Source organism: Dipteris shenzhenensis, chromosome 15 (genome assembly GCF_047967505.1).
Source record: "Dipteris shenzhenensis isolate YYH24624 ecotype China chromosome 15, Dip_SZ_1.0, whole genome shotgun sequence".
Taxonomy (NCBI): Eukaryota; Viridiplantae; Streptophyta; class Polypodiopsida; order Gleicheniales; family Dipteridaceae; genus Dipteris; species Dipteris shenzhenensis.
In genome coordinates this window covers 5,459,548-5,475,096 of record NC_141610.1, presented here as the reverse complement: position 1 = coordinate 5,475,096, position 15,549 = coordinate 5,459,548, and the positions used below count along the sequence as shown (strand labels likewise).

The window sequence follows — 15,549 nt, the reverse complement described above, 5'->3', positions numbered from 1 at the left end:
AGAGAAATTAGGGGGGAAATAAAGAAAATTTAGGGAAATTTTAGGAGAAATTTAAAAAAAATAGGGAAATTTAGGGAGCAATAGTGAAAATAGAGAGCTAGGGGAAAATTAGACAAAAATAGACAGGGGGCGAGGGGGTTACAAAGAGACAAAAAAAGGGATAGAGAGGAATTTAGAGAGAGAGGGGGCATAAAAGTAGAGAGAGGCAGTAAGTAGAGATGGAGTGAGAGGTGAAGAAAGAGGGGTTACATAGGGTATGGGGAGACAAGGTCCATATATAATATGCATGCATTTCCTTTAAAAAATTCAAATATGAAAGGGAAAAATATGAAAATTTCATGTCCCCCCTCCCATAAAATATAAGGTATGTACCTTGAAAAAAATGCAAGATTTTAAGATTTGTACATATTTTTCATAATATGTGAGGCCCAAGGGGGGGTCTTTCGGATGAGGGGGGTAATTCAAAAAATACACTAAAATATGAAAACCCATCTCCTTTCATATTAATGTAACTTTTTCATGTGTTACCCAAATTTCAAGGTGTAAAGACATATATGAATCTCTTTTAGTGTAGAACACAACCATGTTAATTTGAATAATTTCTACTCATGGCATATTGTTAAATTCATCTCATACTCAAGATTTTGATAGGTTTTATTACTAAAGGGAGTTGGCGCCCCAAGGGCCGTATAAGTGCTCTTCATCTAGCAAGGTTATAGTCCATGGCTCTTGTCACTAGCTTGTTAGGGTAAGGTAGACTGCAATTCATCCATGAGAAAAAAGGGTGAGGGATGGAGTTCTTGTTATGATTGCAAAAGTGGTCAACTGCTCCAATATCTAGCATATAGGGGTAAGGGTTTCCTATAGCTACAAGCCAATGAATGGGATTAAGATTATGGAGGAGAGTAAGCCGATAAAATTGCCAAGAAATTCTTTTTTCCTTCTTATCGGTAGGTATTTTAGGAGAAATCGTAAGGGAGATAGACTGAGACAAAGTTGTGCAAGTCATCATGGAAAATGCAAGAGTTGTAAAAATACTGGTAGACTCTTACAAAGAGAGTTTCAGTGAGGTTTCAGCATTTGTATGCATCAATGTGTTGTATTCACACCTTGAAATTGGTGTTGAAAGATTGGTACAAGCATGTTCTAAGGTTACGGAGATTAGACATGATGCTTGTGAAATTGTTAAGTTTGTATACTCCATCAGCACCTCTAGACAATATATGGTTCAAGTGTTGAGTCCACAATGTTACAATCGCGTGTATGAACAAGATTTTGCATCATGCACTTTTACACATTACAATCATTGATAAAAAGTAAGAAATTTTGATTGAGGCATTTCACTGTGACCTATTTTAAAGATGAATGTCTAGATTGGGTAACAAACTGATTAGGGATGAATGCAATGATATGAAAAAAAAAGCATCAATGGCATTATGGAAGTCTTTTGAGGCTGCTAGGAGGATAATGATGCTTATCATTATGGAAAAGCTTGGATGCAATTTTAGAGCATACATCAATCACTCATTTCTATAAATCTACAGATGAATAGAATTCACTAGGCAAAGTTAGAAACATTTAAAGAAAGCACCACCAAATAATTTTAGCTTTCAAAATCAACCTTCACTAAAGGGTAGGCCAAAAATAGCAAGGGGTTGTTAAGGGATCTTTTCTCAAGTGACTGAGTTTCATGATAGCATGGTCTGTGATCATTTTCCCTTGAGCATTGTTGTTTCCTTCTTGTGCATCGTTGTTGTCTTCCAACAGCACTGAACAGAGACCGAACAAAAAAGACTTACTAGGCAGTACTTAAAGAGAAGGTAAGGAAGAGACTACATTTAACATGGATGACATTTGTTCTCTCTCTTTTAAAATTGAAGGTTTAGTTTTTAAGATAGGACTAGTAGAGAATCATACTCAAGTTGCCATGGGAGGACAAAGAAGGCTGCATCTGTCATCGAAGATTAGTATTGCTATCAAAGGCCGTTTTGTTATTCGAGGATTTTAGCTGAATGCTTTTAGGAGGATTTTAGCCCTTTCCATATGCTCCTTTTTGCCAAAGAAAAAGAGTTGGGTGTTATTATGAGGACTCCCCTCTGATAGATAAATTCTTAACTTTCATCCCAGACCATGAAAAACTCCGCATGTTAGTTTTGATGTTGAAGACAACTAGCAATTGAATATAAATTGAATAGATGGAACCATTGGTAGGTCCTTAGTGTATAATCTTCCTCCTTGTTAGCTCCACATGTCATAACAATCACTTTCTAATGTGAGGGCTCTAACGTAGTAAGGTTAACACATCTTCCTATTATTGTACTTGATAGCCCTTTTGATGTCTTGACCCTCATTTTAGGCAGTGTCATTCCATGAAAGCATTTTTCCCAACAAAATGTATCAAATTGGCATAACAAGCAAATGAACAAAATGCTATTTGGAATTTTTGTTTACATCCCGTACAATGAAATTATTATTGTTTAACAAGTCATTTAGAATGTAAGCTATGCTTGTTGAGCAACACATTTAATCTTTAGAGCACACTACCTTCAAGGCATTAAAAAAACACAATACATAGATTACTCCTTTAAGAGAGAAATGAAAGTAGTCCCAATAATTTACAGTGTAATATTAAAAGAGGGTAAACAGTCTTACCCTTTGGACTAAAGTGTAAACTCTGATGGTGACTTGAACTACTAAAGTTGTCATTCTATGCTATTGGGAACAAAAACACAACTAGTGAAGGGGTTCCCTAGACCCCCCAGTTGCTCTAGACAAAAGGAACCAGATATTTCAATCCACAAAAATTCTACCCTTGTGAATATTATACATTGGGGCACACAAGCTGTAAGTAGCTTTCCTTACTGTTTGGTTGCAAGGGTCCTAGATTCGTGAGATTTGGAGGGGAATTGTTTCATTTGGTATCCCCTCTGCCATCACTGGTTGAAATAATGTCAAATCGTGATATTGTTCCACTAATCGTCTTCGACAATCTTCAGCTGCCATTAGGCCAGTGGAGAAGGCACCGTGGACTGTCCCTGGGTAATTTATACTTGTAGCTTCACCGGCAAAAAAAATGTTATCCACTGGACTGCGCATGCGCTCATACAAATCCTGCGGTTTCCCAACGGCGCAATAGCTATAACAGCCCAAGGAGTTCACATCTGATCCCCAGCGTGACACAAGATACTGCAACTGCAAAGCCCAAAGATCGCACAACCAAAAAGAAAGAAAGTTGAGAAAGCTAAAATTGATGCAAAGAAAGCTACCTAACCTAGCCATGTAAGCTCAAGAAATTGATGCAAAGAAAGCTACCTAACCTAACCATGTAAGCTTAGGAAACACTTACAGGTTCTAAAGCATTAGGCAAAATTTTTTTGAGTTGTGCCATGGCAAAGGAAACAACTGCCGCATCACCCATCTTTTCAATGTCATTAGCAAGCCGCCCAGCAGGCATATATACAAGGACAGGATAACCTGTGGCTTTGTGGAGATTGAGAAAGTAACTGCAACCATATGACGTGGGGGCTACAATGCCCAAAAACTCGACATTGGGCCAACAGACTTTCTTAAAATACAAGGCAATTTTATTTTCATTGCCAATGCCCATGTCTACTATTGCTGCTTCTTTCCACTCTGGAAGTCTTGGTTCAAACTTAATTAAGTTGGCCTTTAGAACACCTAGCGGCACAGTGATAACCGCCACATCTGCATTGAATATTTTCCCATCCTCTGTCGCTACTTGAATACCATGAAAATGTCGAGATACCTTTGTTACTCTGCTTCAAGCAAGGTCATAGCGGACATTATTTATATGTTCAATTTCCCTTCATACAAACATTTGGTCATTCCCTTAACTTACGACAAAACTAAACAAAGAATGTCATGTCATTAAAACCTGTGATTAAGGTGAATATCAAGGCCTTGTGCAAGAGCAAGCATGACAGGTGCGTATCCTTTAACCATCAGCACATGTCCACCCTCAAGAAGTTCCTCCTAGCAAGTATCAAAGGTGCATATCTTTTAACCATCAACCCATGTCCACCTTCAAGAAAGTGCTGGATGCAAATCTTTAAAACCATGTGATCACTAAAATACCTCATCCCAACCATGTGCAGATATGTTGTCTGCATCAGCAGCAAACCAGCCCTCCATCCTACACAAGTACCATTGCAAAACCTTCTGCCCAAGTCCTTTCAATCTGCCCATATATAAGTTTATACTCCACAAATAAGATTCTAAGGCATATAAAAACGTTTAAATATGGTGTAAGATGCTTAAATTCAAAAAGCCATTCATATACAATTGCTTACCTCAAATCGGGCCGTCTATCCAGTACAAGAGAGAATGCTTTCAATACAGAAATGTCTTGTTTGAATTCAGTCCGCAATTTCCTTGTCTGCACAACTAGCCAGTGAGTTCCAATTGGAAGGGGAAGAGTGTGGTGGTAATTTGTTAAGGCCTGAAAATAATTCTAGACCTCCTTAAGGAAAGCTTAATAAATCTCAAAGGGCTGAAAGACAGCTTTCATACCTCCTCCAAGAGAGCTTCAAATACTTCTCCAACCTCCGTGACGAGTCCGGGCGGCACTTGATTTCCTTCCATGTCAAATAAAGCATAGCTGAAAACAAACAACAAATGGCATGCTTAATCAACAATTTTTCGATAGAGGACTTTCCCCTATCAAAAGCCAAAAGCCATAGCACAATTCAAAGAAAACTTGGACAAATGCAAACGCCCACATCTTGATACTTGGCAGCATATCTCTCAAGAGGATGGAATACATGACTAGGAATCTGAAGCTCTCATACATGAACTAAATGGATGAAGAACTAATTGTACGGCTGTAAGCAAGAATTACAAAGAGCTTTTCTGTTCAATGTAGGAAAAAAAGAACATGTACGTGCCTCTCTAAGTCGTGATCATAGAGAACTGAGTTGTCACCACTCGTCTTGTACAATGGTAGACGCAATCGTCCGATTGTGGATGCCAACGGGTTCTTTTCGCCTGCTCCATGCAACCTGCATGAAATTTTCCCCATCAGCTATGCGAAAACGGTTCTGTGAACTCGCATTTTACAGATGAAAATAGGATAGTCCTCAGATTTGGGCCAGATTTGGTTGGAGACGTCCTACCATGACGCTCCTATATCGACGGGAAATCCAAAGGAGTAGTCAGTAAGAATACGCCCGCCAATTCGGTTCCGTGACTCAAGCACAGTAACCTGCGCAAGTGCCCCAAAGTCAATAGAGATGATAAAATGGCGAATGAGTTTTGTCCACCTTGCTTGTGCTATCTAAGAGATGGCAACCTTAAAAGAAGCATTCCGGAGTGCTCGTGCTGCAGCAAGGCCTGCGATCCCGCTGCCGATAACAATTGCTGAGGGAGAAGAACTTCTGTCACGCCTCAAAGTTCGGACGGCTGCCAGACGAGACGACAACCTCATCAGCATAATCCAACCAAAGGTCCAATAGATCAAAGTCACATCAAGCGCATTACTGTAGCCGCAGACAACCACAAGAAAGCTCGCCTTTGATAACTGGGGAACCGAACTATACTACACTACATACGGACATCGAAAAAAAATACTTTCACTTCCAAATCTTGTCACGAGACTACAGATTGCAACATTTCAAGACGTTCAAGGAACTGCAGAAATTGAACCTATGAACGGATCCTCGTCTAACATTTGTTAGTACATTTAACGAATTCCTTCGACGTTGCGAACTACGATAAATTCCGGGCAACATTTTCTCGAAGTCGCTCACCAGGCTCAAAAGAGAGAGATCGATTCTCTGTTGCCGGCGCCATAGCAAAAAACCTGCAAGCCTTGGTATAGATGGAATCCTGGGACAAATCTTGAGGTTGAAGTGGAGGGGTCTAACGGCCTGAAACTGCAGCGAGCAGACGATGAGAATGGATCGCAACAACTGGCCGGAGGTGAAGTAGAGCTTCCTACACTTGCAGTGGCTCATGCAGAGGTGAACGAGGCGCGAGACAAAAGGGAGGGATCGTGTCTTTGGCATGCGTATGGCTGGTCGCACAGGGAGCAAACTGCTGCAAAGCAGCGTGAATTTGACGCGGCCGGGCGAGTGATTGTTTGCTGCTACGACTGTTGCGGTTGCGGCCGATCGATGTAGATCTGGGATGCTTGCCAATACTGCGATTGTTGCTATTTCTACTACTGTTTCCTGAAAGCTGCGTTGATCTTGCTCGCTCGATTTCTATTGTTGCAGTTTGTCGCAAATTGCAAATATCTGCAAAACACAAATTGGCCAAGGAAATGCGAGAAATGGACACTCGCTCCGGGTCGATTCACGAGCGTGCTCCACGGGTCCAATCGCTCAAAATGTGAGAGTGCTTGCAGTCTCGAATCGTTGGATCGATCAAGACTCAAGCGCTTGTCCCACCCAAAAGCGAGAAAATGGACAAAATGTTGCGTCCAAAGGAGCTGCAATCAATTGGGAGCAGGAAAACGAGGATGAATTCTCCTGGGACGCAATCAATCTCTCAAGAGCAAGGATCTAACGGGGAAGAAAGGAATTAAGGTGGGCAAAAGAGCAAAAAGTTCAATCGAAAGATTTGTGGGCGAGTGGCTACAGAAATTCCAAGACGGAATCCGAGGAAAGAAGAAACGAGGGAGACGGAGATCTCGGACGGAGGAAGTGATCCAAAGATGGAATTTTGGGTGAGATGGGTGGGGAATTTATGCAGAAACAGAGGTGCCTGCTCTCGCAAAGGTCCTTCATGACAGAATGAATGACCCACTTTCGTAAACGAGGGCGGTCGGCTCGGCTGTCACTGCAGGCCGATTGGGCAGCCAAAATCGTGATGTGGGCAGCAAAAATGCGCAGCCATGACGCGGATTTTCCGATGCCAAAGCCGCGATTTTGAAAGACGACAACAGGCTCCGCTCCACCTGGCTATGGCGGCCGCCTCTCTCTAGGACCTGTCTTCTCTCTCTAGCCTCCCCCCTCAACTTTTTCTCCGCCGCCCGATCCTCGTTCGCTATCTACGATCCTTATTTCTCCACGTTTCCCCGTTCATCTCCCGCCACGTCATCTCTTCTTTTCCCATCAGCACTTTTTCTTTACGCCACCGCCAAATTGGACTTTGGCCTTATCCAACGATTAACTTCCTACCTTCCCTCTCGCTACACACTTTGAAATTCTGATTTGCTCTTAGCTTATCGGCTACACCAACTTCAAAAGTAAGAGCAAGTTCCCACGTTCGGCTAGGCTAGCAAAAATGTTGGGAGGGCTGGCAAATCCAAGCATAGCACTAAAATTGTTCTCATGAATTGTTGGCAGTATGTCAGCTTTAAATTTCGTAAAGCAACCATATATGTTTCAAACGTTGGGAAGGCAAACGGGGAATTGGGGAGCTTCAATTGACCTTTTGGCCCCGCTTTGCCCGGGTGGAGAGCCCTTTAATCCGTCTTCAATGGGGCCAAAGAATGCCTTGGTGGCAAATCCCAACATTCACGGGCTTGAGGGGGAGGATGTTTGCCTTGGTGGCAAATCCCAACAAATATGTTGAGTTTGCTATGCATGGGACGAGCTATAAGGTTCCTCTTCAAGTTTAGGCTCTAGATATTTTTCCCATCATGTACGCTAAAGGGGCTAGCACTATGCACCCGTAACTTTTTGCTAGTGGAAGGGCTTGCACCTATTGATTTTTTGAAGTTTTTCCAAATCTAAAGGCATCCCATGGATAAACATACAGGGAGTATAATTTTTCCAAAAAAAAAAAGAGAACAAAATTTAGCTCGGTGAAAAATGATAATACCCAATACCAAAGGCATTGATGGGCCAGTAATATGCCACATGTCGACCATCTCAACTTTTAAAGATAGCTTGACACGTAAGCATTTCCCCCCCCTTTTTCATGCCTCTTTAGTGGGTCTTCCCATGGAGAGATTAGGGGGGCTATTGACATTTGCAAACCCCTTTACTGTATTACTTTGGTTGATGGCCTTTCACATCACATCTTCACCTTGATTGATGGCCTTTCAATGTACTGAACTTCAAAGCAACATGTACATGGTAAGGGCCTTCACCATTGCTTCGCTTCCAATTGTGACACACCTTGCCTCTATTGTTTTGTTTGGCCCAAATCAGAGCACAACAGTGAGTGCTCACACTTTGGAGCATGTGTGTTTTGGTCCTTAGTGGTGGCTGATGCACACGCAACTGAGAATGTGCACTTGAAGTAGATGGTTGGTCTGCCTCTTTGGGTCAAGCAATAATTTAACTCAACACTCCATGCCACTGACAATTTTCATCCTTGCTATCAAAGGTACAACAAAGCCTTTATGAGATGCAATCAGGCCATAGCCAAGGTAATGTTTGTAAAAGAAGCATCATGTAGAACGAAGATGTGAGCCTAAAGCATCGTGTCGCATGGAAGGTGCTCACAAGTCAATGGAAGAGGTAAAAGCCAAGTGGCATCTTTCCATTAGCTCACATAGTTGTGGCACTATAGTGTAAGCAACCGTGGCTTTCAAAACGAAGATCAACTTCTAATGGTTATTCTTGCTCCAAGTTGGCTCCATTTGGGAAATTTTGATATTGTGCACTTTGTAAAACACAACTATTCCAGGGGACATCAAGGCCCAAACGCCTATGCACAATAAGATGAAAATATTACACCTATTGATCCTTGAAAATGTATGTGAGCTCTAAAATTCTACAAGTCTACCACTACATAGTCAGCTCTATTGGCATTGTCACTAAGAACTACTGTGAAAGCATAATGATCCCTTGTCTATGAACTCAAACCTTATAATAAATTTTGAATTTGTCCCCAGCAAAGCATCAGGAGACCAAGCTAGACCAAAACACTGGCTCATGTGCCTTCACACAGTGCCTACACCTCTCGGGCTAATGCTAAAGTCACATGTGCCCCTTATTGTAACATTGTACTTCAAGGACCATTTCTATCTCCTTATACATGTGAGCACTAATGTCTAACATAAGATTATTAGCTCTAGATAAGGCTTTGTTGTCTGCCCTCAATTTTTAGAAACAAGTCACAAATATAAGTTAAAGAGCCAATTTAATAATACAAATTAAAAGGGAACATCCTTGCAAGTGTGTTACGACAAAGTGCAGATGTATTATTGCACCAAAGTTTACTATCCACATCTGTGTGATACCGTTCTACGTCTCACTTCCCATGACCCTCGCATGTGCATTGCTCGTGCACATGCACATGTGTGCTCTTGCATGTGTCTTTGCAGTGCTCTCTCTCTCTCTCTCTCTCTCTCTCTCTCTCTCTCTCTCTCTCTCTCTCTCTCTCTCTCCCCCCCCTCTCTCCCTCTCTCCCTCCCTCTCTCTCTCTCTCTCTCTCTCTCTCTCTCTCTCTCTCCCTCTCTCCCTCTCTCCCTCCCTCTCTCTCTCTCTCTCTCTCTCTCTCTCTCTCTCTCTCTCTCTCTCTCGTTCTCTCACGAATGCACACATGTGTGTCTACATAGGCACATAGATGAATATTTTTGTGCATTCAAGCTCTATCTCATTTTCCTTTAATCAATTTACTTCTCAAATCCCTAGTTACCTTTATACTTTATGGGTCACATTCATGGGCACCCTCATAATCCATTTTGCATCAATGAGTGCCGCTCCTTCAAAATGAATGCATAAGTTGTGTCACTTTATCAATTGACCACTTGCCCTCCATTATCCATAAGCCTAATGGGAACAAATTCCACTCTCCCTTATGCACATCATGTTTACATTCCAAGGACACAACCATCTTGACATGTTGAAAACCTTTCTTCTTCCAAGTGCCTTTTTAGATAAGAACCAAGCTAGCCTTTCCCTAAAAGTCAGATGCCAATTATAATATTGCACCATATACATCCCTTAGGTAGTGGCCTATAGTTTTCACAAGTTGCAACTATTATTTTCATATTTTCATTCCAAATTACATGATTGCACTCACAATCCATCATTACATAGTTTTTAACACACACCTTGCATTTTGCAAACTTTGAAAGTTGTGCAAGTATTGGACGAGGCGTGCTAACTTATGATAGGCATATATTGAGTCTTTGGGGTCTGTGTGCCTTTTGTTTCTTCCAAGCCTTTAGGGATTTGTCAGCCTCTCATTCATTTGTTCTTTGAAGTGTTTCTCTTGCACTTGGAGAGCATTCTCTTTTGAAGTCTTGGTCCCTATTTTTGTCGACGGGGGTGTCACTTGGTTCTCTTGGACTACCTTCTTCACCATGAGGGGGGAGTGATCTTGTTTCATCAACTTCTCTTCCCGAATGGGAGATATCAAAGTTCTCTTCTGGGAAGGGAGTGTAATGAGGAAATAACCAAAAGGGAGAAGAACCCTCTTTGAGTAGTCTGAAGTAGGACTTAGCGCCACCTCTCCTACCTCTACTTGCTTGTTGCTAGCCTCCGTTCGGCAGGGCGTCTTTGCTCTTCTCTATTGTTTTCTAGTTACCTTTCACTTCTTAGAGTATTACCACCTCCACGTCCTCCTCTTCTTGCATGGGCATTGTATCCTCCTCTACAAAGGGGCGGGGGGAGTGGCCTGAGTTGTTGAAGTGGAATTCTCTACTATGTTCCATCAAAAAGCTAGCATCAAATATTTACAAACTACCACTAAAAAGGGCTTGAGCGCCTTTCTTGGAGGGATGAGTTGTTGAAGCGGTATTCTCTACCATGTTTTGTCACAAAGCTAGCATCAAACGCCTACAAACTGCCATGTTGTTAAATAGAACAATAGACACAAGTGATTTGGAGCCCTTTTGGTTTTGATGAAGTTCTTAAACATTGAACATCTACAGTAAGTATATAGAATTCCGCTCTTATGTTGTTAGATTATTTGTGAATTCTATTTTGTTAGAGCCATTTCAATTAAAAATTTTCAAGATCTTAATCATTGCTACATGCTTACTCGCAAATAGATTTGTGTGACTATTTTATAAAGAGAATCTTTAAACCATTTATGTTATTAGTTCATTAGCCCAAAGTTGGCTGCCATAATCTTGATAATATTTTGCTACTATATATGGAGGTGTTCATAGAAGCCTACCTGTTGCTTGTGAACAATATGTTAGCATAAGAGAAAACTTTTATCATGCCAATAACCCATATTGACACGTACAAGCTAGTCATAGATGTGGCTAGTGTCTTCTTTTCATTTTTGTTGGCTAGTTACCATTTTATTTATTTATTTATTTTTAAAAACCCAACTATTTTATTAGGGTAGTCTATCCCCAAAAAAAGAACCATAAAAAATTTGGCCATAGGCTAGATGGGCTATCATCTATGGCCTATGCTATTACAACTATAATACATCAGATTAGTTCTACTAGTCCTAGAAGAAAGTCAGAGACCAACAGGTTCTTTACATGTAGTGGCCATATCAAACTTGTGAGGTTCATCCTTAGGAGGTTCAAGATAATGTAAGGTCTCATCCCCACCCTACCATTTTTGCAAAACACTACTTGGTTTCTGCACTCCCGTATAAAAAGAAAGATTGTTGCTCTAATATGTGGCCAGCATGCTTTGAGAGTCGATGGGAGGCCAGCCGTCTCTTCTAGAAGCAAAAGATGCCAATTTGATCCCACTAAAAATTTGGCCATAAGGCCGATTTTATTCAGCTCCGCAAAGAAAGATCGACCCTGAATGAGCGTTCGATGCATCACTTTGACAGAGACTTTCTTGAGCATCATTCTACCCACCAGCCATGACCTTGATCTACTAATATCGGGGGTTACACAGTTCAACGCCCATGACTCAGGAATCCTATCTAGCACTGCATGCATCAAGTCCTCTTCCCCTTGCGACAACGTATATGTATCTCGAATTTCAACTATCAACAAGCAATCCGCTTTTGCGGGATCCCATATATCTTGCCAGGTGCGAATCCCTTTTTTGAACACCGCTCTCACCTTGGCCAGGTCATGTAGTGCTAGTTTCCATTTTTATCCTTGATCATTTTAACCAACCATGTGCAAGTACTTACTAAATTCATATGAGCATCTGAATAGGTAAAAAATGCCAAGGCAGCGAAAGAAACTTGCATACCTTAGAATTTTGGCTATATTCAACATATGTCACCGTGTTAGCTCCAAAATATGTGCTCTTTTGAAAATATATTGGTTATGAATCATCAAAAGACACGTATTAAGCTAAATTATCTTGTCAAAACATAATGAATTCTCTAGATGACTTTTGCAAGACAACCATCAATTGCATTAGGCTTAAAATGGTTTTACAAGGCATCAACTATGATGTTCCTTAAGCTATCTCAAATTGTCATATAGTACAATAGAAAACACTCGTGGAACCTGCAAATCCTCAAAAAACACAACAAATCCTATACGAAAATATGCACAAACTTTCAAAACTCACAAACAAGAGAGACAGAACAAGCATGCTGGGTGCAATCTCCCCCCACAGGAGTAGTGCTCTCCTTCTACCTCCTATGTATTGGTATTATCATTCAATAGCTTATGAGCAAAAATCATACAAGCTTCATGTACAAATTGGGAAAATTCCCCACAAGTCACTTCCAAAATAGCTTGCTTTTAATAAAAATAAAGTTGTCTTTTCCTACTACAGTCAATACGCTTAGGCTTTAAGCCTCTAATGTTCAAAAATTGAAATATGTACATGAGCATTTGTAATATAAAAGATTAGGCTTAGCCTAGTTCATCCTCGCATCACTGGAGTTGCGCCTATGTGCCAAAAATACGATGAACCATGCACGCCAAATGCCATCACCCGATCAATTACTCTTCCCCTCAATTCACAACAATCAATAATAATGAAATATCTTAATCTTAGAATAACCTTGGAATTAATCAACCTTTCAGTATTTTAGCGACACAAAATTAATAAATCATAGATGGATGGTTCACACATATGACACATGCCATCAGAGGGTGTACACATGCCACACATACATAAAATCACACAGATGGTGCAGACATGCTACACATACTATCATCTTAGCTATATATCCAGCCATGAGGATCACACATGCATCACTACAAATAGCAAGCACACGTGCATCAGTTGTGCAACAAAAATGTTGGATCTTGCTCAACTAAATAATGAAGGATTAAAGTGTCAATCATATTGCACATTTACATATCATGACTTTTCTTTTACCATTATCAAGTTACATAATTCTAAACATTGAGGCATCATAAGACTACCCATATTTTTGTATATATGTAGCTAGTTAAATGTCCTAAACATGTGTGCAGAGTTAATATATAACACCTCTTTTAAAATCTGAACCCTACATTCTTATCTCATGCTTTCTTGCTTTGCTATGCATGCATGCATGCATGTGTGTGTGTGTGTGTGTGTGTGTGTGTGTGTGTGTGTGTGAGTGAGAGCATGCATGCGTGTGCATGTATCATTTCCTGAAAGGAGATCTCTATTAATAGATGAAGAGAGAAGGTATATTGGGACACATAAAGAGACAATCATGGATTCTAGATAGAATGGCTTGCATCAATTAAGACTATTCGATACTATAATTCATTTTTGTTTTAATGATAAAAATATTTATGGCTACCAAAGATGAACACGAATGGATAGAAATTTTAAGGCCAAATCTATCTAATGTTAATCTTTGTTTAAAAAAGTGAGAATTTAGGCTAGACCTGACAAGATCTTCTTAAAGGTTCAACGCACATGCAATCATAAATGCAAAGAGATCTAGAATGTCAAACCTAGGATTGAGCAACACATAAGATTCTTCTACTAAAGACATGGCTTTCAAGAAAAATATATCCCCTTCCCATCATAAGGAACAAATTATATTCACTTATAGAGTGGCATTTTCCTATTTATGTGTGCTTTACGTATATGTAATGCTAATAATGTCAATAAATTTTATTCTTGGTTGAGCATATATGGACATTCCTTTTAATTGTATTTATGAATACTTAAGCATGATGAGAATTAATAATTGTTGCTCTTTTGAAAGAAAAAGGCTCAGTAAAGCTTTTTATTCTTTCTTTGTGGTAATTCAGTAGCTTTGGAAGGTCACATTTAGTATATAAGAGCATGGTTGGTCACTTTTGGACTTTTTCATATATCCCTATCCAACATTTATACTTTTAAGATCTCCAAAGATGTTTATCAAAGGATCAATATATCAATTAATTACACTTTTTAAAACCAAACATAAGCACCACCCTCTATTAAACACACAACACAAGCGTGTAAACAATGACGTAAGGTGAGACTCTAGAAGAATTACTCTTTAAGGAGTGTGTTTGATTTGTTCACTTAAAAGAAGGCAGACAAACAATAACTCATAAATGTTTTAAACCCAACTAGAACTACATTTAACTTTAAGATTTATGATGTTTTGACATTTTGGGAAACCATACTACATAATATTAATACTAACGGTCAAGCACGCATGCTCGTTAGACACATGCACGTGTGTGTGTGAGTGCACGTGGACACACGCACACACACATGTGTGTGCATGCATGTTCACACACACACTCACTCACACGTACACATACACACACACATATATGCACGCACACATGCACACACACATATATGCACGCACTCACACGCGCACACACACACACAAACATGCACACACTCATGCATGCATCCATATGCACATGCATGTGCCACACACACACACACACACACATGTGCATGCACGCATGCCTATATATACATGCATGCATGTGTGCACTTCCAAACTCACAAGCGTGTGCCAATGCTACATGCATGTATGCACACATACACATACACACACACATGCATGCATGCACACACACAACACACTTTTTATGGGTAATAGTGCACGTGCGCACACACACACAACCTTTGCCAAAGGAATAAGGGCACACACACTTGGTAAGGGATAGTATATGTTTTATTCTTGTATACGCATGTTAATTAAACATTCCCCTCTTATTTGTGCACGTAGAATGGCCCAAACTCTTTAATAGTAATAAAAACTATAGCCTTTTAGAAGAGGAAATACCACTTAAACCGTCTAATCGCCTACGTAGAGCTAAAGTGAAATTTGCTATGAGTTGACTTAATACATGAATGTATCAAAAGGGTAGTTAAGTATGAAGGTACTAACATTTGATTCCTTTACCTTGTAAAAAACCACTGTGGTAGAATTTCTGGTGAGATTAGAAGTGGCATTCTCATATCACCCAGTAATGCCACATGTAAAAGTATCTCATGCAATGATATTGGGTGATATTGGGATAGTAGTACTCTAAGTACAGCATCAATTGGTGATTGATCCCTGTCTAAATTCACTAAGAGGAAGGTGAAAGTTAGGACTTTGTTGCTTTACCATAGAATGTACTTGAGCTTGTATGAGTCTTTCTATGGTCACTTTGTAAACCGCCATACTCACTTTCCTCTATATAACATCTTAAGCAAAGAGAGAGTCCCTCAACTATTTCTTAAGGCAACGTATTGCACTTGCATTCATTTTTGTATAATTATAATCCCATTGGGTGTAGTGATTTGTATTTTTTGAATTCTACTCCTCTTGTGAGTAACCAAAATGATTGGATCTAGATGACTC

The 15,549-nt window shown here is 40.1% G+C and overlaps 1 protein-coding gene across 1 annotated transcript; it reads right to left on the bottom strand.

Annotated features, from left to right (window-relative positions):
* Nucleotides 1-2,585: 2,585 nt before the first annotated feature.
* Nucleotides 2,586-6,571, bottom strand: LOC147893244 (polyamine oxidase 2-like). The gene is made up of 10 exons (XM_087385589.1): nt 5,766-6,571; nt 5,309-5,418; nt 5,133-5,221; nt 4,905-5,018; nt 4,531-4,618; nt 4,311-4,396; nt 4,096-4,198; nt 3,896-3,993; nt 3,347-3,776; nt 2,586-3,192 (listed from the first exon to the last, which is right to left on the bottom strand). Exons 1-10 carry the CDS (start codon nt 5,806-5,808, stop codon nt 2,881-2,883), a joined length of 1,473 nt encoding a protein of 490 aa, XP_087241715.1. The 5' UTR covers nt 5,809-6,571; the 3' UTR covers nt 2,586-2,880.
* Between the last annotated feature and the right edge of the window lie 8,978 nt (nt 6,572-15,549).

Bases quoted from the DNA above. Each gene is read 5' to 3' on its own strand.
- LOC147893244 (XM_087385589.1), bottom strand. From the start codon at position 5,808: ATGGCGCCGGCAACAGAGAATCGATCTCTCTCTTTTGAGCCTG. The intron at 4,397-4,530 runs GTATGAAAGCTG...CTAGTTGTGCAG, and splicing joins TTGAAGCTCTCTTGGAGGAG to ACAAGGAAATTGCGGACTGA. The intron at 3,994-4,095 runs GTATTTTAGTGA...GATACTTGCTAG, and splicing joins CTGCACATGGTTGGGATGAG to GAGGAACTTCTTGAGGGTGG.